This window comes from Nasonia vitripennis, chromosome 2 (assembly GCF_009193385.2).
Source record: "Nasonia vitripennis strain AsymCx chromosome 2, Nvit_psr_1.1, whole genome shotgun sequence".
In the NCBI taxonomy this organism is placed as follows: Eukaryota; Metazoa; Arthropoda; class Insecta; order Hymenoptera; family Pteromalidae; genus Nasonia; species Nasonia vitripennis.
The window spans coordinates 16,094,472-16,122,324 of NC_045758.1; the positions used below are offsets into that span (position 1 = coordinate 16,094,472).

At 40.6% G+C, this 27,853-nt stretch overlaps 7 protein-coding genes across 16 annotated transcripts; 3 read left to right on the forward strand and 4 right to left on the reverse strand.

Annotated features, from left to right (window-relative positions):
* Window positions 1–2,019: 2,019 nt before the first annotated feature.
* LOC107981373 lies at window positions 2,020–7,236 on the reverse strand. Of its 3 annotated transcripts, XR_004226683.1 has the most exons (4): window positions 6,844–7,236; window positions 3,991–4,329; window positions 2,517–2,568; window positions 2,020–2,417 (listed from the first exon to the last, which is right to left on the reverse strand). XR_004226683.1 is itself a non-coding variant. In XM_031923388.1 (3 exons), the coding sequence occupies exons 1-2, from the start codon at window positions 4,290–4,292 to the stop codon at window positions 2,517–2,519; spliced, it is 354 nt and encodes a 117-aa protein (XP_031779248.1). In that variant the 5' UTR covers window positions 4,293–4,673; the 3' UTR covers window positions 2,020–2,417. The 3 variants fall into 3 exon arrangements, 2 of the variants coding, with proteins under 2 accessions (XP_031779248.1, XP_031779249.1); XM_031923388.1 differs by lacking the exon at window positions 6,844–7,236 and having other exon boundaries at window positions 3,991–4,673; XM_031923389.1 differs by lacking the exons at window positions 2,517–2,568; window positions 6,844–7,236 and having other exon boundaries at window positions 3,991–4,673.
* A 34-nt stretch (window positions 7,237–7,270) lies between these two features.
* LOC100121886 (DNA polymerase interacting tetratricopeptide repeat-containing, protein of 47 kDa) lies at window positions 7,271–9,042 on the reverse strand. Of its 2 annotated transcripts, none has more exons than XM_003425335.3 (2): window positions 8,937–9,042; window positions 7,271–8,832 (listed from the first exon to the last, which is right to left on the reverse strand). In XM_003425335.3, the coding sequence occupies exon 2, from the start codon at window positions 8,766–8,768 to the stop codon at window positions 7,608–7,610; it is 1,161 nt and encodes a 386-aa protein (XP_003425383.1). In that variant the 5' UTR covers window positions 8,769–8,832; window positions 8,937–9,042; the 3' UTR covers window positions 7,271–7,607. The 2 variants fall into 2 exon arrangements, with proteins under 2 accessions (XP_003425383.1, XP_008202274.1); XM_008204052.4 differs by having other exon boundaries at window positions 8,918–9,031.
* A 380-nt stretch (window positions 9,043–9,422) lies between these two features.
* On the reverse strand, window positions 9,423–13,220 carry LOC100118315 (cytochrome c). 2 transcript variants are annotated; one of them, XM_001606222.6, is made up of 4 exons: window positions 13,017–13,220; window positions 10,908–10,956; window positions 10,082–10,223; window positions 9,423–9,991 (listed from the first exon to the last, which is right to left on the reverse strand). In XM_001606222.6, the coding sequence occupies exons 2-4, from the start codon at window positions 10,944–10,946 to the stop codon at window positions 9,846–9,848; spliced, it is 327 nt and encodes a 108-aa protein (XP_001606272.1). In that variant the 5' UTR covers window positions 10,947–10,956; window positions 13,017–13,220; the 3' UTR covers window positions 9,423–9,845. The 2 variants fall into 2 exon arrangements, with proteins under 2 accessions (XP_001606272.1, XP_031779250.1); XM_031923390.2 differs by lacking the exon at window positions 13,017–13,220 and adding an exon at window positions 12,015–12,232.
* Window positions 13,221–13,385: 165 nt separating this feature from the next.
* Window positions 13,386–15,953, forward strand: LOC100118349 (general transcription factor IIH subunit 5). Its single transcript, XM_008204055.4, has 3 exons — window positions 13,386–14,037; window positions 15,090–15,472; window positions 15,552–15,953. The coding sequence occupies exons 1-2, from the start codon at window positions 14,003–14,005 to the stop codon at window positions 15,274–15,276; spliced, it is 222 nt and encodes a 73-aa protein (XP_008202277.2). The 5' UTR covers window positions 13,386–14,002; the 3' UTR covers window positions 15,277–15,472; window positions 15,552–15,953.
* Gaj (meiotic nuclear divisions 1 homolog) lies at window positions 13,680–18,156 on the reverse strand. 4 transcript variants are annotated; one of them, XM_032596326.1, is made up of 6 exons: window positions 17,660–18,156; window positions 16,255–16,427; window positions 14,779–15,012; window positions 14,589–14,694; window positions 14,368–14,514; window positions 13,680–14,283 (listed from the first exon to the last, which is right to left on the reverse strand). In XM_032596326.1, exons 3-6 carry the CDS (start codon window positions 15,003–15,005, stop codon window positions 14,146–14,148), a joined length of 618 nt encoding a protein of 205 aa, XP_032452217.1. In that variant the 5' UTR covers window positions 15,006–15,012; window positions 16,255–16,427; window positions 17,660–18,156; the 3' UTR covers window positions 13,680–14,145. The 4 variants fall into 4 exon arrangements, with proteins under 4 accessions (XP_032452217.1, NP_001154952.1, XP_008202078.1 ...); NM_001161480.1 differs by lacking the exon at window positions 17,660–18,156 and having other exon boundaries at window positions 16,255–16,591; XM_008203856.4 differs by lacking the exon at window positions 16,255–16,427 and having other exon boundaries at window positions 13,799–14,283; window positions 17,660–18,108.
* LOC107980474 (zinc finger HIT domain-containing protein 1) lies at window positions 14,783–15,953 on the forward strand. Its single transcript, XM_016987068.2, has 3 exons — window positions 14,783–14,896; window positions 15,090–15,472; window positions 15,552–15,953. Exons 2-3 carry the CDS (start codon window positions 15,331–15,333, stop codon window positions 15,869–15,871), a joined length of 462 nt encoding a protein of 153 aa, XP_016842557.1. The 5' UTR covers window positions 14,783–14,896; window positions 15,090–15,330; the 3' UTR covers window positions 15,872–15,953.
* LOC100121919 (inositol polyphosphate multikinase) lies at window positions 17,542–27,770 on the forward strand. Of its 3 annotated transcripts, none has more exons than XM_008204056.4 (5): window positions 17,542–17,833; window positions 19,771–19,994; window positions 20,932–21,108; window positions 21,258–21,518; window positions 21,743–27,770. In XM_008204056.4, exons 2-5 carry the CDS (start codon window positions 19,829–19,831, stop codon window positions 22,585–22,587), a joined length of 1,449 nt encoding a protein of 482 aa, XP_008202278.1. In that variant the 5' UTR covers window positions 17,542–17,833; window positions 19,771–19,828; the 3' UTR covers window positions 22,588–27,770. The 3 variants fall into 3 exon arrangements, with proteins under 3 accessions (XP_008202278.1, XP_016842556.1, XP_016842555.1); XM_016987067.3 differs by lacking the exon at window positions 17,542–17,833 and adding an exon at window positions 18,238–18,707; XM_016987066.3 differs by lacking the exon at window positions 17,542–17,833 and adding an exon at window positions 19,107–19,638.
* The last annotated feature ends 83 nt before the right edge of the window (window positions 27,771–27,853 follow it).

Sequence of the window (27,853 nt, forward strand, 5' to 3'; positions counted from 1 at the left end):
CTTTATCTGTTTACGGGATTTATTTATCCCTCATAAATGCATGTATACAAAGTCAATACCTTTAAATGTTATTTGCTCTTGCGCATATTCTCGCAATAAAATATTATTTTCCACGAGCTTGCGCGCATGAATTTGCGTATTTATATTTGAAACACGCGTTTATTCGATGAAATATGCGCATCGAGGGACGGATAATGAAAGCCAGTGCCAGACGTCATATGAACGGATTTTTCCACCAAGTTCAACGGAAAGTCAAAAAAAGTTCCCATTGAGGAAAATTACCCCTTTCCCGCGATTTCGTATATAGGTATAGAAAAGTTTGACGAAATTTTCAACTTTCCTTTTTTATGGCGCTTCCGCTGAATGTAGTAGTTCCGCGTGAAAAGTGGCCCTACGAAAAACGAACGCCTCGTGAATTCGAAATGCGAAAACTCGCGCGCATACGCTTCTAAAAATCCAAATTGGCCATGTATAACGCAGAGGAAATTGAAAACTCCTCCGGGAAGAAACGGAAGCGAGTAAGACAGGAGCAAAGGCTAAGCGCTCTGATAAAGATTAATCCTCAGCTCGGAGTAAACAAGCGCGACAAAGCCAGCTGTGCGCACTATAAATAGCTTCTCCCGCCTGCAGAAAGAAATCCCTCTTACCGTCGTCCACTCTCTCTCTCTCTCTCTTTCTCTTTCTCTTACGTAACCGCGACGCCCACGCGCTCTCGGCTCGAAAAAATAAAATCCGAGCGCGACACACACACACACACACATGCAGTGTAGAGATTTCAATCAAAACGAGATCGAAAGCTGCTCGCGCGGGACAATCAAAGAAGAAAGCAAGGGTAAACAACGTGCACGCGGATGGAGAGAAAGTGAAGAGAGGCGGAGGCGAGTATAGTCATGAAAGCGGGGGTGTAGCCGCTACTGCTGCTGCTGCATCGACCGACGCTTTCGCGGCAGAATACAGCGAAGCCTGAGACTATGTAGCTGCATCCCGCGCTCTTTTTCGGAATTTTCAAGCTGACCTACATTATTCGGACCGAGTCTCGGGGATGTGCCAAGAGGGCGCGGGGGTGGCTGTGATGAATCGAGCGGAAGGAAGAGAAAGAAATTAAGGGAGGATTTCTGAGAGGTTTCGATACTTACTCCACGGGCGATGTCGAGGTTTGAGCGATGGGAAATTCATTGGGCCAGTGAGATTTGGGTTATATTTTTAGCTCAATCGTTGATACTAAGGAGGCTTTAAAGTTCCAATCCCTTTGCGGCATAGGAAGATTTAGAAATAAAATCGTTACTCGGCATTGCCTTGTCGTTATGGATCGAGATGGCAATTAAAACGGCTACAACGTATCGCCCAGGCACAAGGTTCTCACGGCCACGAGGAAGCCTGACCCCGAAACCGTGACCTCTTCCGCTATCTCGTATGTAGGATGCTTGCGGATAAAACAGAGATCTACGAGCTGAAAAACAGCGTCTCCCTTGACCAAAAATAGTGCTGAAGGTTGGCGCGAAAAATCATTATCAATCCCAGCGTTGTCAGCATAGGCTATCTTGTCTCTTTAAATACATCGTGTGTGCGTTATACATTTTCGTTCGCGGTACACCGAGCTCGCTTTTTCATCGCTCCCAATTAAAACGGGCTGATATTTTATACGAAGTTCTGATTAAAAGCCCAATCAATCCCCGTAAAAACTATGCGCCGAATAAAAATGAATCCGTCGCGCAACGCGTCTGCAGCGCGTATTGTCACGAAAAAAAGCTCAAAATTTATATGCTCCAGCAGAGTTTAAACCCGCGACCCGCAGAAGCTACATTCCCCCGTACGCTCTCTGCCGATGCAGATAATTAACCGCCCGCAGCCACCCTTCGCTGCTGGAGGCTGCGCGCGCGTGCGATTTCCAAAGGATCGTGAAACTGGAGCAACTGCGCCAGCTGCACGACCTGCTCCCGCGACCCAACTCAACTCGCTTATATTTATATGCTGTATATGCGCTTCGCGCTTACACTGCACTTGGACTCGCCGCGGGGCCGACAATGGGACTGTCCTCGACCGTCTGTTCTATATGCTTTCATTTTTTGGCCGGAGATTTTCGAAGTTGGTCTGGTTTGAAATTTTCGGATGCGACGCCGGAGTTGTGTATGGACAGTTTTCGGGCGTTTGCGCAGGCGAGCGTTAACTAATTGGATCATATACTAGAGTAATATTTTTTTATAATGCCTCACCTTTACGAATGAACGTATCTTGAGGTCTCTTGTTGGAGCTAATAACGATGCGTATACAGGAGGTTGAATTTCCCCGGAAATTATATATCAGTTTAATTGAAAATGCCTTTCAGTCCGTGTGGGCATGTCTGTACGTTCTCCTTTAACTTAGGTACCACGCTGCCATCCTATACAGTAATGCTACCTCCGATGGAATGCTGAAATCTACGAATAAATTCATTGATGCTTTATTCTCTGAAAAAGAGAATACCTAAAATATGAAAATCTGTCATTGTGTACGACTTAGATTAAAAATTAACTTACTTAATCAAACCCCACCTGTACAGTCAAGTTGCAACTGCTCACTTGAGTTAATCTAATTAAGAGAATTTGGACTTATAAAAATAATGCTTTTTTAAATGATGATTCAGTGCGTTCCTTGTAGTATATGCAAAATATTACGTTATCTCAAAATACAAGATATATATTACAGTTTATCGCGGTAAGGTATACGCGCGTATGTAACTCGAATTTAATACACCTGGGAAGTATCGTAAAAATATTGTGCGCTTGTAAAACTAAAAAGTGTCGCGGCATAATAACTTTTGCCATTCTCTCGCGCCCTTCGGGATTATAAGAGCTGCGTAATCTGCTGGTTAGTATGAAATTTTATTCTTACAGGGAGCGTTAAAAGTATTTATAAAAAATCATATTGTTAAAATAAGATAGAGCACTTTTATAATTGCGCTACAATTATCGTAAAATAAAAAAATCGTATTATTGCTTGAAAATATTATAATATATAAGCGGATAAAAAAATCCACGATAAAAAGCCCTCGTAATTTCAGCGATAATCGCAGCATAATATAAAGATCATCCGACACGCGTGAGCCGCAAACGATCCCGCAATCGGCTCGGCAACCCACACTGATCTATCCCTCGACAATTAACCGAATAATCAACAAATCAGTGCCATCGCACACCGATTTGATTCCCCTCAATCGTCGAAAAGTCACGGCATGCGCGGCACCCCCCGACAATTTACAAATAGAGCCCTCCTAGCGAGCTCGGAAAACAATAACTTCCCCGCACCTCCCCTTGCATTCTCACTCGATATTTAGCTTCGTCCCTCGCCTCGGTTCAGAAGAGGCGACGAGATTAAAGGACGCTCCCCCTCGGCCGCGTTTTTGTTACACGCCCCTCTGTGTTGTCCTCTTTCGCTCGATTTGTCTTATCGTCGTCGGCAACGTCGTCGTTGTCGTCGTCAGCTCTGCGGAAAACGACGGGCCGACGAGTCTTTGTATCGTGTGCCGCGCGTGAGGGGGATATTTCGACAAATTGTCGAAGCACGTCGACCTCGTTGGTCTGATGCGCTTCGTCTTGAATGTGAGTTCTGGTATATGAGAGATTGTGCGCGAGCTCGAATTTGTGCGGAGAGGGTCTATCGTTTATGGGAATAGCGGACGAGCATTTTAGGGGTATTAAAGTATAATGTTATTGCTGTGCAGTTCAGTCATTATTTTATAGTGATATGCGATAATATATAGGCAGAGCTTTTTATAACCTTGTGAGGGGGGAGTTTTATTAGAATATTGGATTAAAGAGTATTGTTTGGCTTGGTTTACGATTAAATAAGTTTTTACAAGTTTGAATTGGGAAGAATACGCAAATTCAAAGACCTGATGTGCTTGACTTATTAGAAGTACTTTCCTATGGCGTAAAAATTAACGATAAAAATATACGAGTAACATGAGTTGCAACTTGAAATTTAAACAAACGAATCAGAAAGTGTACATACCTCTCGTCCGCATACCAAACGGCAGTACGAGAACTCTGAGAAACGCTGAACACCTCGTCTTCACCTTCCGGATCGCAGAGCTTGCCTCTGCAAGAGAGGGGCGACTGCCAGGAACATCTGCGCCAGGGTGATGAGTGTCTATTCTGTCTATTCTGCCCATCAGGGCTCGAACTCGGAGAGTTAACCGCGTCACTACAAGAACCAGCTCTGAAGCTTCTCGTTCGTGTAGCCGGACTCAGGGCTCGCGCTAAACGAATTCTCAGGCTTGTGTTTTTCTTGCGATCTAATCTACGACGTTCCATTGTTCACTGCACGTTTACCTAGGTTCTCCTTCTAGACCTAATAACCAAATTCATATGTTCACTTTTTCACTGACGTGTGCACACATGTTTTTATTTTTTACGAATATTTTATGAGTCCATAAGACGCGATATGACGTCCTTTTTGATGTTTCTTCGTTACTATTATAAGTTCGAAAGAACACGAGGCAAAGTAATCGCGCACCAAGTTACAAATGGAACTGACTTTGCAAAAGCGTAATACGAGAGTATAATAAGCGAAAGAAAATGGATAAGAACAAAAAGTTCCTGCCTCATAAAACCACATCCCGTTTCTGATTACGAGCATCGAATTTCTATTTTAAAAGTTCTAAAGTATGAATTCAAGTAACATGAAAAAAAGATCAGAATTAAATCTTTTCTCCAATTTTAGCGAAGTTTCTGAAATTAATTTTTACTTTTCAAATTTAACTAGAAAAGAACGTCCTTTCGACGTAAATACGCCGAAATTAAAGTAATTGACCTATACCTATTTGGTGATCTATTACGCATCTATCTACTTTAACATTTTTTAACAACTTAATAACTTTCAACATATCCAATTAAAATTATCCATATTCAACAAATTTTATAGATCAATCACATAGTTAAAATGGCAGAACCTCAATTCTTTAGTGGTTAACATGTTCATATAAATAGTAAATTGCATCCTACTAGTCGTATTCAAATCTATCCAAATATACAGTAGTATAGATATAGAAATGAGCAGGTTTACATACGCGAGTCCGTGTATAAATGCGTGTTCGATGAACACGCGAAAATAAAAATCGCGTGCCACTCGGGTTTCCGAAATTCATAAACGAATTGATATGAGAAAAAACGCACTTCGCACGTTAATTGTTTAGATATTTTGTACAAATTGTAAATATTCTTTAGTCGTTGAAATTTTTCGTTGAAGTCAGTAAATTTTGTAAACTCTTGATTTAACTTGAGCAATGGAAAGTTAATTGTTTCCATTTTGCAACGTACGTAGATACTTAAATTATGCTTTTAGAACCGTTCAGAACGAAGGACTCAATAAATGTGTATTAGCTTTTTGTTTCGAGCAATACGTGTTCTGACAAGTTGAATTCGCAAAACTACCGCTTACGAGCTTGACGTATCCTTACACATAGAAAGTGGCACTTGGACGGACGAAATGTGAACTAGTGTTTCCGCACGAAACAAAACACACACGACATTGTACACCCAACGTGAATATATTGACGGTCAGAAGCCGTACCCGCCGCCATTGAAATAACATTGCCAAAATCGGCTTCTGAGCGTCAAAACGTCACCCGTGTTCAGGATATATTCACGTTGGGTGTACACTGGGTATATTCCGATACGGAAACAGTAAATCGCCAGTAAATTGATTTGGCAACAGCGCAGTTTCAGTGTACAACATTTGACGTCTTGAGACGGTCAGCAACGGTTTTTGACCACTGGAGCTGTGTTCCGCATATGTAAAGACAGTAATCAGCTGATTACAAAGCTCACAAATAATAAAAGTAAAGAAAATTAATTTGCAAAATTCATATTCAAAAATAATGGAGTCATGGTTGTAGAAGTTGTCTAGGTGTTTGGGGGGTCGCGCGATGCTAGGGTCCATGAAGTGCGTTCCGTAGTTTTTCGTACGTATAGTATGAATGGTGGTTGTAGAAGGTGTCCAGGTGTTTAGAATCGCCGAACACGAGGTCCAGCACTTCTTGGATCCCGGCCGCAATCGACGACCCAGAATATTTGGACACTTTCTAAAACCGATTTCCACACGTCGATACGGAATCTTACGGAGCGCACTTTTCGGAGCCCATTATCAGTGACCTCGAATACCAATACGCTTTCCATGACAATCGGTTTTCACATCATAGCTGTCCCCCAAGACTGCATAGGAAAAACCTATAACGCACTATACCTGTCCCCCAAGTTTACGGAAAAGTTACGGAAACATATGGTTCTCTCATTGGCTCGTTACGGATGCTTACGGCAAGAGCATCTCACACGGAGTATCACAGAAAATTCTACGGAAGATAACGGAAAAAGTCATCTTTTAGTCATTTTTCTAATTATTTTACACGGACGTCACGCGGGACCTGTCGGTATAGACACTTTCGCAACACAGTAGAAGAGGTGGCATGCCATGATTGTAACCGCGCGACGATTAATATCCTGACCGAGATCCCGAGGATTGACAACTTGTAGGACGCGCGGAAGGATTGTTGAACCATTGTTGTTGTTTACTTTTTTTGCTGCCTTGAATCAGCTGAGTGAACGAGATGATTTATGTTTTTATGCACTCATAAAGACCATACCAATGTACAATATACGAAATTATTCTTACTGTTCACACGTAGATACAACAAAGGAATCCGAAGAGCAAAACAGGTCGCTGCCAGTAAAGAGCCAATCTACTCTGTCTTCTACTTGTTTTTAATTATTTTTAAGGAATATAAGCATAATAGTTGCTTCTGAAGAACGACGTATTGAATAATATAATGTAAGAAACTCAAAATAACAATGAACAAAAGATTTTTACCAAACTGACTGCATCAGTGTGCGGGCTGCTGCCTGCTTCGCTCGAGGGCGGGCTTTGACGTTTGTGAACTGCGAAATGCAAGTGTACGACGTACGCTGTCGATAATGTTGTAGAATTTTGTTCCTCACAGGAAAACTCATAAAAGAAAATTAAAATAGCAACAAAAGCTGTTTATAAAACTGATTGGACGCTCCAGTTCTTTGTTTGACGTTTGTGAACTGCGAAATGCGAGTTTGCGCTGTCGATCGGTAATAAGTACTCGTTGCCGGCGATGGTAAAGCAGGTTTGGTGGTACATAGATGCAGATACGATTGCACGGTAGCGTCAATAAGGAATGGTAATAAATAAGGTAAAAGATAGTCAATGAAATACGATAAAATCAATCAAAAGAGATTGTCTTTGTTAGGCTTAAGATTTTAGCAAGACATTTATAGTAATAAACAATCTTTCAGATATTTTATTTTATGATTTTTTGAGTAATTTTAAATGCAATCACATTGAAATAGAAGGTCAAAATTTTTCTCTATAATATATAAATTAGATATTTATTTGTTTGTAACAAAACTTATTAGAATATTATGTATATGTACAAGGATTCTTACAATTTAAACTGCTACTATTGTATACAATTTTGTAACAATATTGTATTTTTCATAAAAGTCGCAATCTTCAAAAATGTACATTGAAATAAGTCTTTGCTGTCACTGTTTTTAAAATTAACAGATGAATCGTATGTTAAGCATATAAGCTGTAACAAGCAACAATTATCTATAAGCTTTCAAGAAACTTTCTTCCTCTTTACTATCAGCTAAAAGAATGAAAAACCATGGCGTGCCATTTTTTACAATAAACTTTTCTTCTTGTAAAATTGATCCCAAGGGCTTGTTAACATCCACTTTATATGGTTTTCTGTCAATACCTTCATAATATACATTTAAAGTATTCTCAGTTCCACTTATTATGTAAGCTTGTTTAGTATCCCACGCAGGGGATTCCTTGAACATTTCTTCTAATTGCTCTATGAGTAATATATCTTCTTGGAAGTTTTGAATAAAGTCAGTCTGATTGTTTACAGGATAGGCAAAAATTACAGGCCAAACCAAATATTCACCCGTTTCATTAAGATGAACATGACATTGACTGTCGTAAAATACATCAGAATTATCTGTTCTTATTTTGCTAGCTTTTATGGCTTCTATTATTTCTTCCCTGATTTTATCACCTTTCTTTTCTTTTAATTCCTGCAATCTAATATCTCTTAGCTTAATTTTTTTCTCTTTTACAGCCTTTGCTCTTAAAGTAACAATTTCATAGTCTATTTGGTTCTTTTGCTCTAACATATTGAGAACCTGATCGCAGTAACTAACACATTTATCATAATTTTTTACCTTAAAACAACACTTGGCTGCTGTATGTAATGGTTTTAAATAATCAGGCTTTAACTTCAGTGCCTGTTTTGAATCATTTAAACCTGATCTATAATTTTGTAGTTTGAATTGAGCTAATGCTCTATTGTTATACAATTGAGCCATGAGTTCAGTATTCTCACATTTGCTGGAAATACCTTTACTAAAACAGAGAATAGCGAGGCGATATTTTTTATGTTTATAATTAAAATTGCCATCTTCTTTATAGCTTTGAGCCAATTCATTTGGAGTATTGTACTCTTCGCTGTATTTCAATTGCTGCAATCCTTCTATGAGAGGAGACACTTCGTTAGGATTTTCTGGCAGTTGAGTCATGAAGAAGGGATGCTTCTCCATCTCTTCTTGCCAACGATCCTCTGGCCATCCTTCAGAATATGATTTTTTATCAAGATTGTCTATATAATCTTCTAGATCTTTGTCAAGCTTCGCAGCTAGTTCCAACCTCTCAGCTTCTGTCCAAGCTTTTTTATTTGGTTGATCATCTTGTTTTTCACTCATTGTTCAAAATGTGCTTTTATGTTGTTTTTATGAGGTTAGATTGATCGTAGCTTGCCTATGTGAACTGTAAGGTTAAACATACATAAATGAATTATATAAAAAAAAATTAAAATATTTTATCTGTAAACATAAAATTAGTTTCAAGTTACAGAAAAGAAAAGAAGGTACCAGAATATATATATATTATTCACCGAGTTTTAATTTTTCCCACGTGCAGATAAGTAACCCTCTGTACTTGCGGATCAGAACTACTCATAGAATGATGTCCGATATATATATATATATATATATATATATATATGGCGATATTCGATATCTACTATCTAGCTTTCGATTCTCGATGCCCCGATATTGCCAAAATTTTATCATTATCGCTTATCAAATATGAAATATCTTAAATCAACTATGAATTTTGTAAAATAATAATAAAAAAGAATTAACAACCGACACTATGAAATCAAAATAAAACATAGCATTAAAATAAATAAAATTTGAAAGAAAAATAATTTGTCAACTGTTATAAAATGAAAAAAAAAACAATTTTTAAAAAGTTCTAAAATTTAAGACACTTCTTATGCATAACTGTTTATTATTTTTCTGTACATTTTGGATTTTAAAGAAGAAAAAGTGAAGGTATAAAAAATTAATATATCGTTTGAGTTTCAGTTATCGATTCTGTATTTTAATGCATAGAACACATGAAATGAATAAATCGACAGGACAGATGTCACTGGCGTGATAATAAATAAACGTCGAGTTCGTTCTCGAGGCTCTGCCTCTGACACAAATCTTCAACGCAGTGATACTTCCAATGGAGACAATTCATAGCTGGTGCTTGCCAGCTCCATGTCAATGTACATTTTTCCACAATGTTTTGTCCTACTTATTTAACAATATTAACAATTTTCACTAGGTGCTTCATTCATTTTGAAACGACACGAGTTTTGCGATTAGAGTCATAGGTTGAATGAGAGATGCATTGACCATTGTGACGAGGTACTCGGTGATAATTGTCCTAAGGTTTCCATCGTCCAGTACAATTGATCTCTTTGAGGTGGAACTTGGACTCTGCTGAGTTTACTTGCTAGCCGATTCGATGTAAGCAATGAGATCTCCTCGCTCTTGTGGCTTTTTCAAGCCAGCGAACACCATCTTCGTGCCCGGAATGTATTTCTTCGGGTTCTCAAGATACTCAAAGAGGGTATCTTTGTTCCAGGTGATTCCTGTAGAGGTACAATAGTATTTGTTATTCTGTACTCAATTATAATTATTACTTTGCTGTAATGGATTATTTTTAAAAATAGTTTGCTTACCCTTAGCCTTGTTGGCATCTGTGTAGGCATAGCCCGGAGCCTGACCAGTTTTTCTGCCAATCAAACCATGGAGATTGGGGCCAACTTTGTGTTTGCCACCGGCGTCAATAGTGTGGCACTGAGCACACCTCTGAACGAAGATCTAGAAACAAAACAAATAAACTCATAAATATTTGTGTTAAAAATATTTGTAAAGTGCTTGATCCGTACAAATATTCTATTTTATTTCTAAAGTTATTTTTTGGTAAGTATAGTCTAATGCAACAGGAAAACAATACAATTGTCATATCTGATGAAATGTTATCTAAAATTTATCAATGTATGTCAAATAATTTTGCAATCTTTTGAGACTATTGGCTATAACTTACATAACATAGACCAGGTACTAATACATTTTTTTTTATAAATATAATATTAAAATTCAATTCAAAACCTTTCTAATTTTACACATTCCCAGAGCAAAATTATTCAGTAAATAAATAACTCCATTTAAAAGTACTATTTCTCTATTTCTAGCTAGTTTAAAAACCGAGTTTCGACGTACGTCGCCAGATGTCACTATATTCCATCGAGCTCATTTTTCACGCGCACGTGCTAATTTGCCCTCGCTTCTTTTGGAGCACGAGAGAATGAAACGTTCGCTATAAACTCTGCAGCTGCTGTCGGTTCGAGTCACCGTTTATTTTAATCAATAGAAATAAAATGCTGATGCAGAGTACGATCCAATCAAACTATTTCAAAATCGATCGAACATCTCCGATTCACGTGACGCACGACGTTACACGTTGCAAGCGTGCTGCACTAAAGTAAAAGTCGCTTTCCTCACCTTCTTTCCCTTCTCGACATCACCAGCTGGGACACCCATGACTGTAAATCTGAAAAAAGAACATAAACAGTTCAATCAGCTATCACAATACAGGAGAAATTATCTCGTATGATTTAAATTTTCCACAATGAATTGGGACCTCTGCTGACGCTTATAATACCGTTATCGCACACGTGGAAGACCGACTTTGACCTTGCAATTGATGTCGCGAGTTACGTCAGCCCTGGCATTTCCTTGGGCTATAGCGAAATTATTGTTCGATTGCAAATACCGTCTGTCTCTCTTGTCGTGTGCTAGAAAACACTATATAGTTGTAACAAAAAAAGTTTCGTCAGAACGTGCGCGAAAACATTTTACGCAACGCGTGTGCACGTATGTACTCGGAACTAAAAATAATCGCGCGGCAATTTTTAAAGATGAGTTGCAGACGATGAATTTCGTTTGGTTTAGATTTCGTGAAATCAATTTCAATGCGTTACTTGTAATTCAATCCCCAAGAGATTTCTCAAACTGAGTTCAACATTCGATGATAACGATATTTAAAATTCTACAAAATAACCATTAGTTTTTAATCATGCGTAAACGCCTCGCGCATATGAGCATAGAAGAAAAATACGTTTTATCCTCATTGTCCCATATTGCGAAATGATTTTTATATAATCCATTGTTAACGAAAAAAATTCATCAGCGATACAGTCAACGAGCGGACATCGGGCTTAAAGTTCAATCAGATTAGGAAATGTCCAATTAGACAGTCTAAAGCTTTTTTGTTAAGTATCAAATTAGGAGAAATGTTCAGTGCTCGTTATATCAATTAAAAATTTTTCCTTTTCGGACGACACTTTGTGTATAAGTATATGACAGTTGTACCGTGACTCTGACGTCATTAATTAATTAATTAAAAAAAAAATTAAGTCTCTGCAACGTCACGTCAGAATAGCAAATCCGCCGCCGATCATAAGCGTCAACTCAAACGTCGCTCGCAAACTACCTGGAATTCGTGAAATAAATCGAGGTCACTGTTAAAATCTAACTCGCGCTAATTCATCGTCAAATCATTTCTCGTCTCCAACTCTCTTTTGAAAGATGAAGATTCAATCTACTTACGTCACGGCCGTCGCGCGCCGAAAAACGCCGTCTACCCACCGAAGCCTCCAGAACAAAAAAATTCTCGCGACAGAAATATCGCGATTCGACAGTGACCTTAATCTAATCTGTCAAATTCGCAGTGTAAAACACAGGCACGCAGACAAGCATCTCCAAGAGCAGCCTGCGAGGCGCTTGCGCTTGCACTTTTGGACGCGCGAGTCCCCGCCTACTCATCCTTCCCCCCCCCCCCCCCCCGTCCCACTAGACGCTCCCATGTAGGTATGCAGCTACTATTCTCGTACTCGGGGGAATCCCCTTACATAAACCCATGGAAAATAGACAAACTTTCGAGAATAACCCCCGCGTGTCCTTGTGACGTAGATCTGGCATATAGCGTCTGACAGACGACACGCGATTTCTGGCAGACGGCCTAGCCACTGTATCAGCGGACGTCTCGAATTTTCCAAGGGCGACGCGACTCCATCGCGCGACAGTCATTCCCTCCGGGAGGAAACCGCGAGCTGACACTAGCTTCTCGACGCAGAGGTACACGAAGGTAGCAACTTGGAGTCCCGCGGAATCTTATCAACGACGCTTTCAAGGGAAAAAAACCGAGTCAGTGGAGCACTGGCTCACGGCCAGTGCTTGCGCTCGTCTGTTGGTTACATAATGAAAAGTCCTCTGCGCTTCACGCGAGAGGAAAAGCGCGACTTCGCCCACGCGTTTCCGAATTACACACGTCTCCCGGGAGACAGCGCAAAGCAATCGAGCAATCTGGAATCGTCGGCTACACGTGTCAGCGTCCCTGGAAGTAGCCACGCGCGGATCAAACTAGAAACGCTTCCGCCGCCTATGGTGTTTCAAGTATGCATTCGCGAGAGAGAGAGAACGACTGTTGGCAGCTGCGAAATACTCGTTTTTTCGCGGTGATTAGGGTTAGAATAAGGTTAGTCGCTTTGATTAGGGCCGACGGAAGGTTTTCGAGTTAAATAGAAGTAATGACGTGCGGTTATTACTCACCTTTAGTTGCTTTTACAGGCGCGAGTACGAACTGCTGAACGTGACTCGACCGTCGTTCGACCGTGAATAAACGGGCGAGCGCTCGATCGATACCGCCGAGAGCAGAACTAGCGGATCGCAGCGCCACCCGCTGCTGCCACCACGCGCGCGCGCGTGCCTTCGATGTCAAGGTATTTCACGAACTGACGCAATGTACGATTGCGAGTTGCCTGCGGACGTGAAATATTGGATCAGGGTCGGTAATAGCGCTCTTTTTGGTTTAGTGGCGGAATTTGGAACTGAAAAAGGGGTAGATAAAACTTGATAATCATAATATTTTTATAAACGAAGCATATTTAAAAAGAAAATCATATTCTTTACGGTGAACAGCACTCAAATGGTTACGATGACACATGTCGAAATTGCAGTTTCCTCAAGATTTTGAAAATGAAACATTGAACTTTTGTGTGAAATTATTATGTATAGGTACCTGCTGTAATGTAGAAATCATCTCGGGATGTATATTTATGTATTTTTAAAAGAAATACTTTGATATCGTCAAATGACTCAGAATTACTGTCGATTTTGTCAATGTGTTTTTAATTATACTAATAAATTGTTTATTTTTCTAAAATACCAGTGTACATGATATTCGTTTAGTAATAATATGTTACAAAAGATTTGATTTTCTTTAATTTTTAACTTTATTTTGTAGAAAAATACAAAGTATGGAACTTATAAATCTTTATCAAAAAATTAAATACTTTATAATTAATATTTACGAATATTTAACTAAGATTCAATTTTTTTACAATTTTTACTTTATTTTATTATTAATAAAGTGAGATTCTCTTTTTTCTCGTTGGATAGTCCTATATATACTACATACTTCTGTAAACAATATATATGCGATGGAAAGTGATGCAGGCAAGTCTAGTACAGTTTCGTAGTTCAGGTCATAACCTAGAAATTTCGGTCGCGAATGCAAAACGTTAGTAGCCGCCGCGATGGTAAATGTTCAGAAAGGAATTTTAGTTGAATGGTAAGTTTTGTCAAAACTCAAATCAATTATCTCCCACTTCATTGTAGTTATCATAAATTTGCCTCTGAGAATTGGTGTTGTAGTAATTTTCAAAAAGTCTTTGAACCTTCACTCTAGGTAGTCAAGATCTTCTGGAATACGAAATTGTTTATTTAGTTCTGACTCCTCAATATTAAATTTGTTTTTGCACCAAGTTTTCAGATTGAATATGTTGTCTGTCCATGTGTTGGCACCATCCTTGTAAAACTATAAACATACATATTTAGTACGTGTGGATTTGTATCTTGTCTAGTGATTATATCAAACTATAAACTTATTAACATAGTTTACCTTTGCCTTTTTATTAAGTTCAGCAATCACTTCTGGATCAGCATCACTGAATTTTGTTATTTGTTTCTTCAGCTTTTCTTCTTTATTTTTCAATATCTCGATTTCATTTAATACAGCCTTTGTTTTTTCAAAATCAACTTTGTTTTCCTGTAAAGAGAAATACTTCTATATAGAATACTTGTATTGTTTATTGAAGTTAGTTATAAAGAATTACTACTTACTTCTTCTTTTTTAATATCACATTTCAGTCGTTCAAGTTTTGTCTCTAAAGTAAGAATTTTTTTCCCTGTTTCTCCTATTTGAGCTTCTAGAGCTGGTATCCTTTCTCTGAGTAACAGGTTTTTATATTTTTTTTTCAAATAAATTAAATATATTTATTTCAATGTTTTATAAGAGAAAATATTTCTTTACCCAGGAAAAGACCAAAAGTAAACTGATGTTCCTATTTTATCAGAGTGCACTAATCCATCATCAACCAAAGCTTGAAGAACATCTTTTACTGCTTGCTGTATAATTCCACATTCTTTTGGTACAGTTGTTTCTAATTCCTTCAGAGTGAAAAATTCCTTTTTCTCGTGGAAATAACCTAGCATTCGTGTTCTCTTCTCATCTGCAGTAACCCTTTTCCTTTTTGACATCTTGATACTGCATCAAATTTATAGTTAATATTAATATAACTATGTAATTCATAAAAATTAATAATAATGATTAAAATTTTTCAGCGATGAAGCTATGAAACAATTTCTACTGCATCTGGATGAAACTTTTGCCTTAGGAAAAAAATTCATTATTCAGGATTTAGACGAGAGACATTTATTCATATCCCAAGATATACTAGACACTTTACAAACCAAAGTAGATGACTTGATGGATCGCATTTCATTTCCAATAACTGAGAGAGAAGGATAAAGATTCAAAGATTGAATACATTTTAGCATAAAGTAATAATTTTGTTAACGCAAAATGGCTGGACGAGAATCAGGAAGAATAAAAGATGCAATCCAAAAGCGCATCCTTGATGAGGATTCTAGAAAGCGTAGACAGAAAAAAGCTTTGGAAGCTTTGGAGCAAGATAACTTTCACGAAGATCCTCATGCTGATTTGGGTAAGTTTGTTTGTCTTACTATGAATATTCTCATCTCATATCATTTATAAATATACTAATGATCTAATTATTGTTTCAGTTATGAGCAAAAAAGCCCCAAAGTTTCAAGAAGATAACAAAAATACATCTAGAAAAAGAAAGACACGATCAGCTGAATATTTCAAGCAGAGGTTTAGAAAAAATTTTCTTCAACTTGTAGAGGAGGATTTAAACTACAATAGTAATGGTCCTAACTACAGTACAGCACAAGCTCCACCTTCATGCTATCCTGAAAGACATTTTTGTGCTGTATGTGGTTTCCCAAGCACCTACACATGTATTCCTTGTGGAGCTAGATATTGTTCAACTAAATGCCTTGGAACTCATCTTGATACACGATGTATGAAATGGACTGCGTAAAATTTAACTGCCACAATTTAATGTAAATTATTTTAAGAGTACTTTAAGTTTTGTAATAAATTGGTTTTGTAAGCAAATTAAATTCCTTTTTTTTGTTCATTATTTTATAAAACTTGAAAAAGTAACTGACACAATTAAAATAAATAAAATAAATTTTTGATTATCAGAATGAAAGTGACAATCATAGTATTATTTATAATCTTAATTATGTGCTTAAGTTAAGATGAAAAGTGTAAGTTAAACTATGAGTAACTTTATAGAAATGAATGAATGGACTTTTTAGTGATGCAAGGTGTAATAACTTAAGTAAACTCAAGAGCAATTTAAGCCATTTCTTTTAGAAAAAGAACTACATATGTAACAAAAGAATGTTTAATACTCACGTATAAGTTGCAATAAAAAGTTCACTTAAGAACGAGAATAGACCCGTCCAAGGTGACGTTTAGAAAACCAACACAACAAATCGGAGTCACTGTAGGTATATTTCTTTGTCAGTCTCTCATTAATAACAATCACAGCATTGCAAGTAAACAAGTTCTGATGCACAACAAGCCAACTAATGAACAAACGTTAATTATGAGAACTACCAAATGCTAAACATTTTGATTTGAAGAGGAAACCGACAATGTCCGTAACTAATTATATCACTGCATCAAAACACGTCGAATTGAATACAGCACCGCAACTGAGGGACAAAGGAAAAAAAGTGAGGTTGGACTAGGCGTTTATTTCACGTTTCTCAACGGCGGGAAACATATTTCAATCGCAGTTGACTCCAGGAGGTGTCGCCGTCTTTTGGACAGTAACCGAAGTCGAAGCCCGAATTTTCGAATCCTCCAATAAAAAGAGCAGAATAGCAGAATTCCTTTCGAATGTTCGGTGCGTGCGCTTATAGTAAATAGAGCGACAGTCAGGTGATTAACAAAAATCCTTATCACCAGTGAGTTTAAACTTCTGAACTTCCTCGAACGCAATACAGAACTTATGATCATGAATCTTCCTGGCATTGAATTTATCAACACGATTATCATTTACAGCTGTTATCTAATATAACACCATTAGTTTATTAATCGGCGCAGCTTCTTCGGATAAAAAACCGCCAAGCAAAGAGATGCAATGCGCACGATCGGAGTCACGCCCGCATTCGTCATTCGCTCTGCACGCCTCGAGAATTTAATTGCTCATGCGAGTAATAAAAGTGTCCAGATTATAACAATGAGATCTCACGCGTGACGCGCCGAGCGATGTATATACAATACAAGTTCGAGCGCGCGCATTAGCATGAAAAAGCGATAAAACGGCAGAACAAAAAGCGATCCTCAAAAAATTGCCGACGGTCAATTAACGTTCGAGTGCGCACGTATCCGCACGAGTCCTCGGCGGATGATAACAAAAAGCCAAGTGTGTGGGTATACTTACACCCACGCTCACTTATTATCTTGAATCTCGATAGATACCTGTGCATTACCGCACGCCGATCGCGTCGGCGCAGGAGGAAAAGGAAGTGTATCGGAACGAGATCGAGCACAAGCGAGTCGATAAAAAAATATCGTATAAATAAAAATGATTTACAATCCGCAGTCCACACCATAAATCCCACGTCACTCTGCAGCATAATCGAGTCCGCGGCGCGTATAGACGAGTATAGCCCCCAGCACTACATACGCTATAGTCTGTAACTGCAATGAAGCGTGTGCGCGCAATATACAGCAGCTATATCTCAGCGCTGCAGCCGCCGCAGTTCGATCTAGCGCGCGCGCACGGAAACTGACGCGGCATCTCTCTCACCTCTCTCGCGAGTATTATTCGCGAATATAAATATCCAGCAGTGTTGTTCTCTCCGCGAAGGGCTGCGATATAAGCTGTATACTTCTCGCGCTCTGCTACAGCAGCGAAATACTGGCGCGTATCTGAGGTTATGTTGCAGAACGCCGGATCAGCTGACTTTGTTTTGATTTACAAGTGAGTATTACAGCGCCTGAAGCTGGCGATTTTATTTCCGAGATTTATCGACATTCGACTCGGAGAATTCGCTGCACTTCAAGGATTGAGTGTCGTTTCCGCACATGCGATCGTCGCGCATGTGTGTTACATACACGTTCGATACACCGCGCACTCGATCGAGTCACGGGACGGCGGGATTCATTTTTCCAATTTTAATAGCGGAGCACCGCGCGCTTATCTCTCTATCACTCGCTTCTCTAAGCTACAAACATAGCACACACAATAACACTCGTCTATGTACACACGTAAACTTATAGTTATAGAGTACATTCGCGCTGTTAGCTGCAGTATAGTCGTGTGGAACACTCACGTGGTAGAGTTTGTAGATGGCGCGATTAGAGCGCGCTTCGGAAGCGGCGGCGCTCGTTTATGAAATTTGAATTACAAATTCGAATGGCGCGTGTGCTGTGCTCTGCCTGCCTCTGAGATATGCCTTTGTTTTGAAGAAGGCACATCAGCGATTAGCATTTTTATTTCACCGACTCCGCAGAGCTTTGTGTTTTTTCTTCGAATGTCAACAGTCGGATTTTCGTCGTTCGCTCGAGCTTTTTATTCTTCGTTTGCTCGCGATTTACTCGTGACTCGCTGCCGCTATCATGTGAGGACGAGTACGCGCATACTCGTATGTACTTATATATAGTTTTGGGAGGAAAAGTGCTTTTAGTCGGGTTTCAGCGATTTCGCGCGAAGGAGTGTAGCAGAATGACATCTAGATTTCTACTATTCTTTGTCGGTCGCTCATAACGACTTTCCGGGAACGGCCGAGAAACGCATTGTTCTTTTTCTCTCCGCTCAATTGAGGCGTGTGTGGATTTTACGAGTGACTGCGAAGGTAATCGAAAAAAATTTGTTAATTTTTACTGCCTAATGGATAATTTGACAATTTGCTTACGTAACGTCGCTGCAGCTACACTCGCGCGTGTGTGTGTGTTCGCGAAGAGAAGAAATAAACGATTTTACGTGAATCATAGGCGAAGCCGCGCATAAACAGTATCAAATAAAGCGCTCTCTGCGCACGCGCTTATGTAAAAGTCGGATTTATTGTGTTTGCTCGTTCGCGCGTCTAACGGTTCATCCCACGACTCTAATATTTTAGACAACGCGTGTGTACGCTTTCCCGGAAAAACCTTTTTGAAATCGTCGACTATATATATATATATATATATATATATATATATATATATATATATATGTGTGTGTGTGTGTGTGTGTGTGTGTGTGTATGTATACCGCTCGCGTTTGCCTTTGCACTTGACACTTTACCATTTTACCTGCGCTGCGCGATTTGTAATTACGCGTTCGAAACGATTGCAGCTCTTAGAATGTGTGCAGAGAGATAAGGCGTTCGTCGAGAGTAAAATTCGAGCTTGCATACATAAGCGAGAACATCGAAGTAGATAGTGGACGGATTAGGTAAGACTGGCTCGCGCGCGCGCGCGCGCGCGGGTGTAGATTAGATATTCCTTTCTCACGTCGAGAGCGTTTCGTCACTTTTCACGGTTTTACCGAAGCCGATCGTCCCAATTTAGTATTCGGCTCGCGCTCGCGCTCGCCTGTGTGTTTACATTCGGCTTGAAATTTTCCGGTATTGATAAAAATGTGGCGATTTACGACAGCCGCAGCTGTACTTTATTAATCAGTTAATTAGCCTCGAGATTAAGTCTTCAAGTGCGCGTACAGTCGAGTTTTAAAATCGGCCGGAGCAGTAGTTTGAGAGAATGTCTTCGATTTGAAACTGTCTCGCGCAGCAGAGTGAACGTATTGTAAGTTGAAAAAAAATAAACAGTTAACAGAGCACTGCACGCTTTAATTTCCGCCGATTAACGAGCAGAGAGATTATTTTTAATCGAACCACAACACAATGCTCAAACACATACTCTCTCCTGTCGACACAGAAGCCTAATCGCAAGGAAGCCGACGACGTAATCACGAAAGCTGCCAAGAAAGCAAGAGATGGCAAGTCCGCCACGCGACGGCGGCGGCGGCGGAGACGTCGTCGCGAGTCCGGATGCGGTCGCTCAGCAGCAGCCACCGCCTCCGTGTGACTTGCCCGACGGCACTGCACTGCTCGAGACCCAAGTGGCCGGACATCCTTTCGATTTCGACAAGAGCAAAATAGGTAGGCTGCTTGTGCGATTTTTTTTTTTTTTTTATACATACCTGACATTATATTTAGTAATTTATAAGATGGTAGCCGTCGAGGTTTAACAGTTACGTATCTGTATCGAGAAACTAATGTATAAAGTATAATCAGCGGCGGCAGGAACGAAAGGATTAAATTAGAGAGATCTGTGCGGAATTGCTGTGATTAGGGATTAAAATCACATCATCATTAGGATGGATTACATGCCTACCCGATGCAGTTGCAGCAATCGATATCGTTGCAAGTGTGACGTTGCAAGTGTACTTTTTTTCAATTATTTCATCTTGCTTGAAATACCGAATACGGGATTGAGAAGATTTGCGCATAATTAACGACGAAATTCTTGCCAAAAATCGTACGTTTCACTAATGTAGAAATAGGCGCTATTAAACCGTCATACGAGACACAATCGATAAATCTAACTCTGCTTAATTTATGAAACTGCGGAATCCGAGATAAATTATTAATTTTCAGAACAAAGAGATGCGCAGCGTTGCGTAAGAAATTTTCTCTGCGTTTGGATACTGAATTTTTTTCTTTTTTTTTTTTAATTTCAGACGATAACACATAATGACAGACAATTCGACGAGCGCTTTGAAGAAGAAAAATAATCTACCGAGAAAGTCGATCTGCCGTCGAATTTTACTGACACCTGATAACAATGATTCCACTTTCGTTCGGTTGTAACCGACTTCGTTTTTTTTATCTCTCGCTTTATCGCGTCTGTCATTTGATCACAAATATACACGGGTACATATATCTTTGATTATATTACACGATAAAACAATTGTACGGCTATATTTTACCTATACTTGGGAAAAGCTTGCGAAGCGCAACGTTTCTCTTACATTACTCATCAGTGTGCAAACATCGAAGCTGCGACTGAATTTCTCATGCAAATGTACGTTCGCAGGGATGTTGCGCGGTCCGAGCGGCCGGGTTTTGAAGCCCATCGAGAATCCGGTGCAGGGCGAGCGAGAAATGGCTTTCTACGAGAACCTCAGCGTCTCGGGACATCCGACCGACGTGGAGATGTCCAGGTACACGCCGAAGTACTACGGGACCAAAGAGATGAGGATCTTTGACAAACGTCAGCATCAGCTTTGTTCCATCAACAATTATTTATAATTAAAAAGAATTGAATCATTAGTCACATTACTAATGATTGAATTTTTTCACATATCGAGTAGTGTGTTATTTAATCCGACAAGCTTATTGATAGAGAAATCGACTTGACAGGCGTCAGATTCTTGGAGCTGGAAGACATAACGGACGGCATGACGGAGCCCTGCGTGATGGACGTGAAGATCGGCCGCAGGACGTGGGATCCCCTGGCCACCGCGGAGAAGCGCGCCGGCGAAGACCTCAAGTACGCCGAGACGAAGAAGGCCTACGGCTTCTGCATACCCGGTTTCCAGGTCTACCGCGTGCCCTCCGGTAGCCTCAACAAGTACGACAAGGACTACGGCAAGCAGCTCAACTCCGAGACTCTCGTCGAAGGTGAATATGCGACGCGGCCTGCACTCGAGCGATGTTATTTTATTTTATTTTCGTCGGGAAAAATCGCGCGCTGGCCTGGAATATTCGAGATTATGCAAAGTCGACTCGCGTATCCTCTCGCGCTCTCGAGCGACTACTATATACTGAGTCAGTCGAATCGATAATGAATAAGTCGCTTCTGCGAACGGAATAATAATGTGCGATCCGTCGTTGATTTTCCGCAGCTCTGGAGCTCTTCCTGAACGCGAGGCCGAACCGGCCGCCCTGCCGAGACCTGGTGGTCCGACTGCTCTCCATCCTCTGGAAAATCCTGGCCCTGTTCCGGGAGCAACGTCGCTACCGCATCTTCTCGAGTTCGTTGCTGATCGCGTACGACGCGAAGCGCCTGCGCCACCACATGCGTCGCCAGTTGAACAACAGCTTCGCGGAGTCGCTGCTGCGCGCCCCGGTCTGCCGCAGCAAGACCTTCTCCGGAGCGGCGCGCAGCCTCGGCTCGCTCAACCAGATCGGCAGGTTCGCCGCGACGCCGTCGCCCCTCAGCTCGCCCAGCAGCAACAGCAGCATCTTCACCTTTCCCGCGAAGCTCGACAAGTCCGCGTACAAGGGAAGCAGCGGAAACCTACTCCTGTCGGCCAGGCCGGGATCGCCGAAGCTCGACTCGCCGACCAGGAGCCCCAGGATCAACCGGACCATTCACAGGCTGCAGACGCTCAAGAGGAGCATCAGCTTGCAGAATTGCGAGACGCTGCCCGAGAAGGCCAGCGTCGAGCCCATCGACGATCTCGAGAAAAAGCACACGCCAAAGAAAGTGCCCGACATAACGGTGCACAAGCTCGTCCGGACGCACTCGTACTCCAACAACTTCGACGCGGACATAATCCAGATGAAGGAGGACTACGCGGCTCTGCTGCACGAGCTCAGCAGCACCTGCGAGGAGAAGCAGAACTGGGTGCGGGCCTGCATGATCGACTTCGCCCACGTTTTTCCAGCCGAGGACGGCCAAGTGGACAGCAACTATCTGGAGGGAATCGAGAGCCTCATCAAGCTACTCGAGAAGTTCCTCGCGTGATATCATATCGATATAGCGACAGTGCTTGCTATGAGTCTTTGATCGGTGAAGGACGCGATGATGCGCGCGTAATTACTCGAGTGGGCGTTGCTTTTCCGAGAAAAGAACTGACTGAAGTCGAGTGAATCCTGGGCTGCGATCATTTTCACGAGCTTTTTCACGAGCTTTTTCACGAGCTTTTCACGAGCTTTTTCTTCACGCCAAGTGCTAGAAAGTTTTCCGAATCCGACGGATTGAACCGCCTACTCGATAGGAATATTAGGAATACCGATAAGGAGTTTATCGAACTGAGACGGATTAGTTTTTCAAGCATTCTGTCCTATCTTATCGCAGTTGGATTTTATACACGAATCACCGTGAAATTCACGCAGTGCCCAACACGTTTTCTTGACATTACAGATCAGTATTTGATATACCTACTGCAACTGATGCAACAATAATAATCGCCGAGATCAAAAGCTTAACTTGGGAGTAGTCGAGTCCTTCACCCTTATATTATTAGTGATTAGCGAGTCTTACCTGATTAGTATTTAGTTGTTAATACGACAAAGTACATTTGCTACGAAACTTTCGCGTATTTTTTAAGCCTTTTTAGCGTTGTAGATACGCACTTGCAAACGCATGTACATATAATGCACTTGAATATTTTAAACTGCGTTATTTCATAAACTTTGTTTGCAATACTCGTATTTCATAAATATCTTTTATAATTATACTCGACAACGTATTATATTGTCCTCCACGATATGAGTAAACCTGTATCAAAACGGTATTAAAGTCGAGCGCACAGTATCTTGTCGTATTTTTCAAGCTACGAATGAAATTTCTGAAATTTTACGAAAGTCAATACATCTCTGCTACGCCAACTGTTTATGAGAATAATATTGTTCCACCCAACATTAAAACACCAAATTGTCAATATTTGAAAACGTATACCGGTATACATATTTGATAAACAATTTACATAAAATTGTACATGTTATTACTGGAAACTTCATTTTTCCTTTGAACAAACTTGTAAATAATACAGAAAAAGTTGTTAATAAATCGTTATTTATAGATTTTTCTTTCTCATCTTCTCGGCAATTCCAACAGAAAAATAACAATACGAATGCGAAATTTAATATCATACCTTATTTTATTTTATTCTTCGTTCATTCATAAACACTGTATTCATTGTCGTCTTTTTATAGGTATACCAATACCAATTGCAACTCCGCGCTGTCAGCTAGCAGCAATTGATTAGCCGACAATAGTGATCAATAATAATTTCCCTCAGATTCTCCATCGTGTCTGTGTAACATTTATTATAGCAACATATCCACTCTTTACGACTGTATATGTATATAGTATATCCGCTTATGCTCTCGAACCTCTTAACTCTATTTCGCGCATTGCGAGCAATATACACGATCTCAATTACTCTCACTTGCATTCTCTCGCTCCAATCTGTACTCATCCTTCATTCAACCACTGCATCAATGTATCGTTTTTAAATCAACGAGTATAGCGTTGCGTAAAGATGTGTCTATACAAATTCCAATCGATAGGTTTAAATTCGCACGAATTCGAATGCGAGACAATTATTACAGACAAGTATAGAATTCAATGTATCGTTACACAGCCCATTACGACGCCTGCAAATTTGCCTTAACAACAATATACAATCACGAGTTATTTCACCGGGCTGATGGTGTCGTAATTTATACTTATGTACAATGACAGTATTGTTGCATCGCAACAGAACACACAGTTTCACTCGCGCCCACGCGTTATACTCGCATAAAAATTTACATTTTTGCGCACTGTAAATCGCGTTACATTTACGACGTGTCGCGCACAGTTGTATTCCCGTTCGACTGTCGTCCGAGAGCGAGCAGTACGTTATGCAAACGCACCCGCGGTATAATATCGTTTTTAGTGCGTGCACTAAATCAAGCGCGCATAATGAGGCGAGCCGAAAAATCCGCGCGAGTTCGAAACGCGCCGATAAATTACACGTTTTACGCCCCCGCGCAATAGTACACCGTACTTTTTCTTTCGAGCGCAACTGCTCTCGCTCGTACGACGATACATAGAGATTAATTAGTGCCAAAGCGTAGGCCATCAGGCGAGCGCAAACATCCAAGGAGCTCGGCTCAGCCCAATTGTATCGTCGCAGCATGACAAGTTAAGCACTGTATATGTACCTATATGTTTACGACGTCGACGTGGCTCTCCCTCGAGAGCAAGTACACGATTAATACGGAGTATACGTAGAGGGCTTTATCGAGTGAGAGGCGCATGATAACAACAAAGCGAGTGAGCCAATTATAACAGCGGCGAACCCTCGATATACACGCGCATACATCAGGGGAGAGTCTCGAAAACAATCGCTCGCTCGGCACAAAAGACTCGCTTTGATGATTACACCCGCCTTTGGTCATTATCGATGCTGCGTGTTATGACGTTCGAGTGCAGTGTGCATATGTGTATAGGCTCTGCATATACGGCTTGTCGCGCGAAGGGCCGTGTGTTGGTTTTTTTTTTTTTTTTTCTGTTGTGGTTTTCGCATACGCGGTGTAGAGGATAAGGGACATGTGTCGGTTGCGAGGGTTTCGCCGGTATTGATCGTATGCGTTTACAATCTTTGAACGTTATTGGCGCGTTTTGCTTTACTTTCATGTTTGTAAAACTGCTACTCCGTACTGTGTAACAATTAATGCTTATCTTTTGCACAAATACGAGTGTAAACGCGCTGTTGTATATTATTAAAAAAGTTTTTTTACCGAGTTTCGTGCTGAAAAAGCAGTGCGTGCAAAAATGCTTTTCCTCGTTTACTGCTAAGTACACACTTGTGACATGCGAGAGCTGTGGGACTCTGCGTGTCGCGAACAATTTTCGAATACGTTCCCGCGCAAAGCTCACGCTTGTAGGATACTTTTTTTTCAACGACGAGGTGTTGCGCGATTGCTTCGCTAAATACAAAAAGCAGCTTTGAATTTGAAACGCGCACGTTGTGCATAAAAGTCGGGGTTTATTTTTCGGTGGAAAAAGAAACGAATTGTGTACAAGACGGTTGGCTGTAGCAACTCGTATATTGTTGTATTCTAACGGCGACACGTGGGCCCCATACTTCTGTCACTGACTCTTTTTTTCTACTATCCCTTTTTCGCTTTATTGACGCGTTCCGTGTCGCCGTATTTTATTGGCGCGCGATGTGGCCTAATTCAAATGAAGAGTGATGAACACTGCGGCTGTTAGTACAATACTCTTTCTTTCATTTTGTCGCATTGATTTTGATATCCAACATTAAACAACGCTTAAACGTAAATTCGATTTTACGGACTTTCAGCAGTATAGGCATCGACGATCGGCGATAAAGAGCGCATCAGCCCTGCAGTCACCCTCTAAAAATAAGCACATACGTACACACAAACACAGCACTGCACCGGATTGGCATCTAAAAATAACGGTGAAAAATGCATAGAGCAGCGGAGAGCGCGCCTATCAACCGGAGACGAGAAAAGAAAGAAATGCATACCTCTCTCGCGCGCGCGCGCGCGCGGCGTCGGGGATAAGCCCCGGGATATACGATTTCATTTTGCGCGACATTCGAACCCTCGCCCGCTATGTGTATACAGAGACACAATACATGAGCGCGAGAGCGGCTGCAGAAGCGCACTTACAGCATTATCGCGTGGCTGGTCGTTTAGTGGCGGGTCAGCGCTGACATCGTCGATTCTTAACGAGCTGATGACCCGCTTTCGAGCGAGCGAGAGCTTTTCTGCAGCTCTCTTTTCTCTACACTTTGATCTTCTCGCCGGGAGTATGCGTTCAGTTCGATATCAAAGAAGAATAAAAATGGAGCTGTGGAGCTTGAATGAACGCGCTCGGTGACTCGAAAAACAATCGATGATTGGCTGTCGCTGAAATAAACGACACGCGCGCGACATGTACGTCGCATAATACAAAGCGACACGCAGGCATCGGCGAATTAATACGAAACAAATGAGAGCCATTGTTACATCAGCGACAATCTCCGCGAAGCATCAGCAGAGAGATTCCGCTCGTCGTTCTAAATAAACCAGGGCCGATCAATTATTCGACTCGACGAAGCGAGCGAGATGGCTGCGAAACTCGCAAAAAAGCATTTTATTGCTCTGCTCTTCCGCTGAATAGTACGCGGTTTGAATCGGAACTTATATTTAATTGCAATATCGGGCGGAAAGCGAGTTTCGAGTTCCATACGTTGCGTTGCAGTTTCATGTACATATACATAGGTTTGGTGCAGTGTATGCGTGTTGCACGTGCGCACGAATGGCGTGTTTTGTAATGAACGAAAATAGACGCGTATAGAAAGACTTGCCAATCATTTCCACTGACTCTACTTTATGACTTTCGAATTGGAATGCGCTGATCACAAGTTTGTAAGATGGTTATGCTTATTCTCGATCAATCATTGAAATACTTGAGGTCTATCCAAAAAATAAATAATTGGAAGTTAACAACTGTACATAGACTACGCTAGGTAAAAAACGATGATAGAGGCGATTAAAAGAAAACAAAGAAAATACATACAGAGAGAACGGATAGCGTGTGATCGAAAAGGAATGTTGGGTTTATAAAAGATACAAGTAAAAAGAGCTGTCTTTTTCATATACGTATGTCTATTCTCGTTAGTTTATTCAGTTTAATACGCCGTCAGTCGTACTCGCGGTTAGACCGCCAACAGTACGCCAACCGTCCTTCTTCATCGGCAATTTCATATAATATATTCGCAATGCTGTTTTGTTTAATCCATTTTTTTTAATTTAAAAATTATACAATCACTTAAACGATTCAATATACACACAGTCGCTCGAATTTTCCTTCTCTTGCGTACGCATCATTCATCGTTCACAATGAATTACTCCATCGTGCCGTCTCATCCATGTAGGTCGATGCTGATAACATTATAGCTGTAGTATTTAGCTTTGTAATAATTCTATAATTATTTATAATATTTATATATATATATATAAATACATCACACATTCTCTTATTTACAATACTCCGCAGTGCTTCAATCTCTCCGTTTTTCTCTTTCTCGCTTATAACATTACTAATCAACACTTGGGTCGCACATTTCGTCCAAATTGCGCCAGATATGCGCTCATGTCATTTGCATCATTCGATACGGGATAAAAAAGAACAAGAGACGAGAAAAAAAGGGATCAGTGATTACATAAATAAATCTTTCACTTTTAAATGCCTACACTCCCAATCTCGCGATCGACTAAAGCGC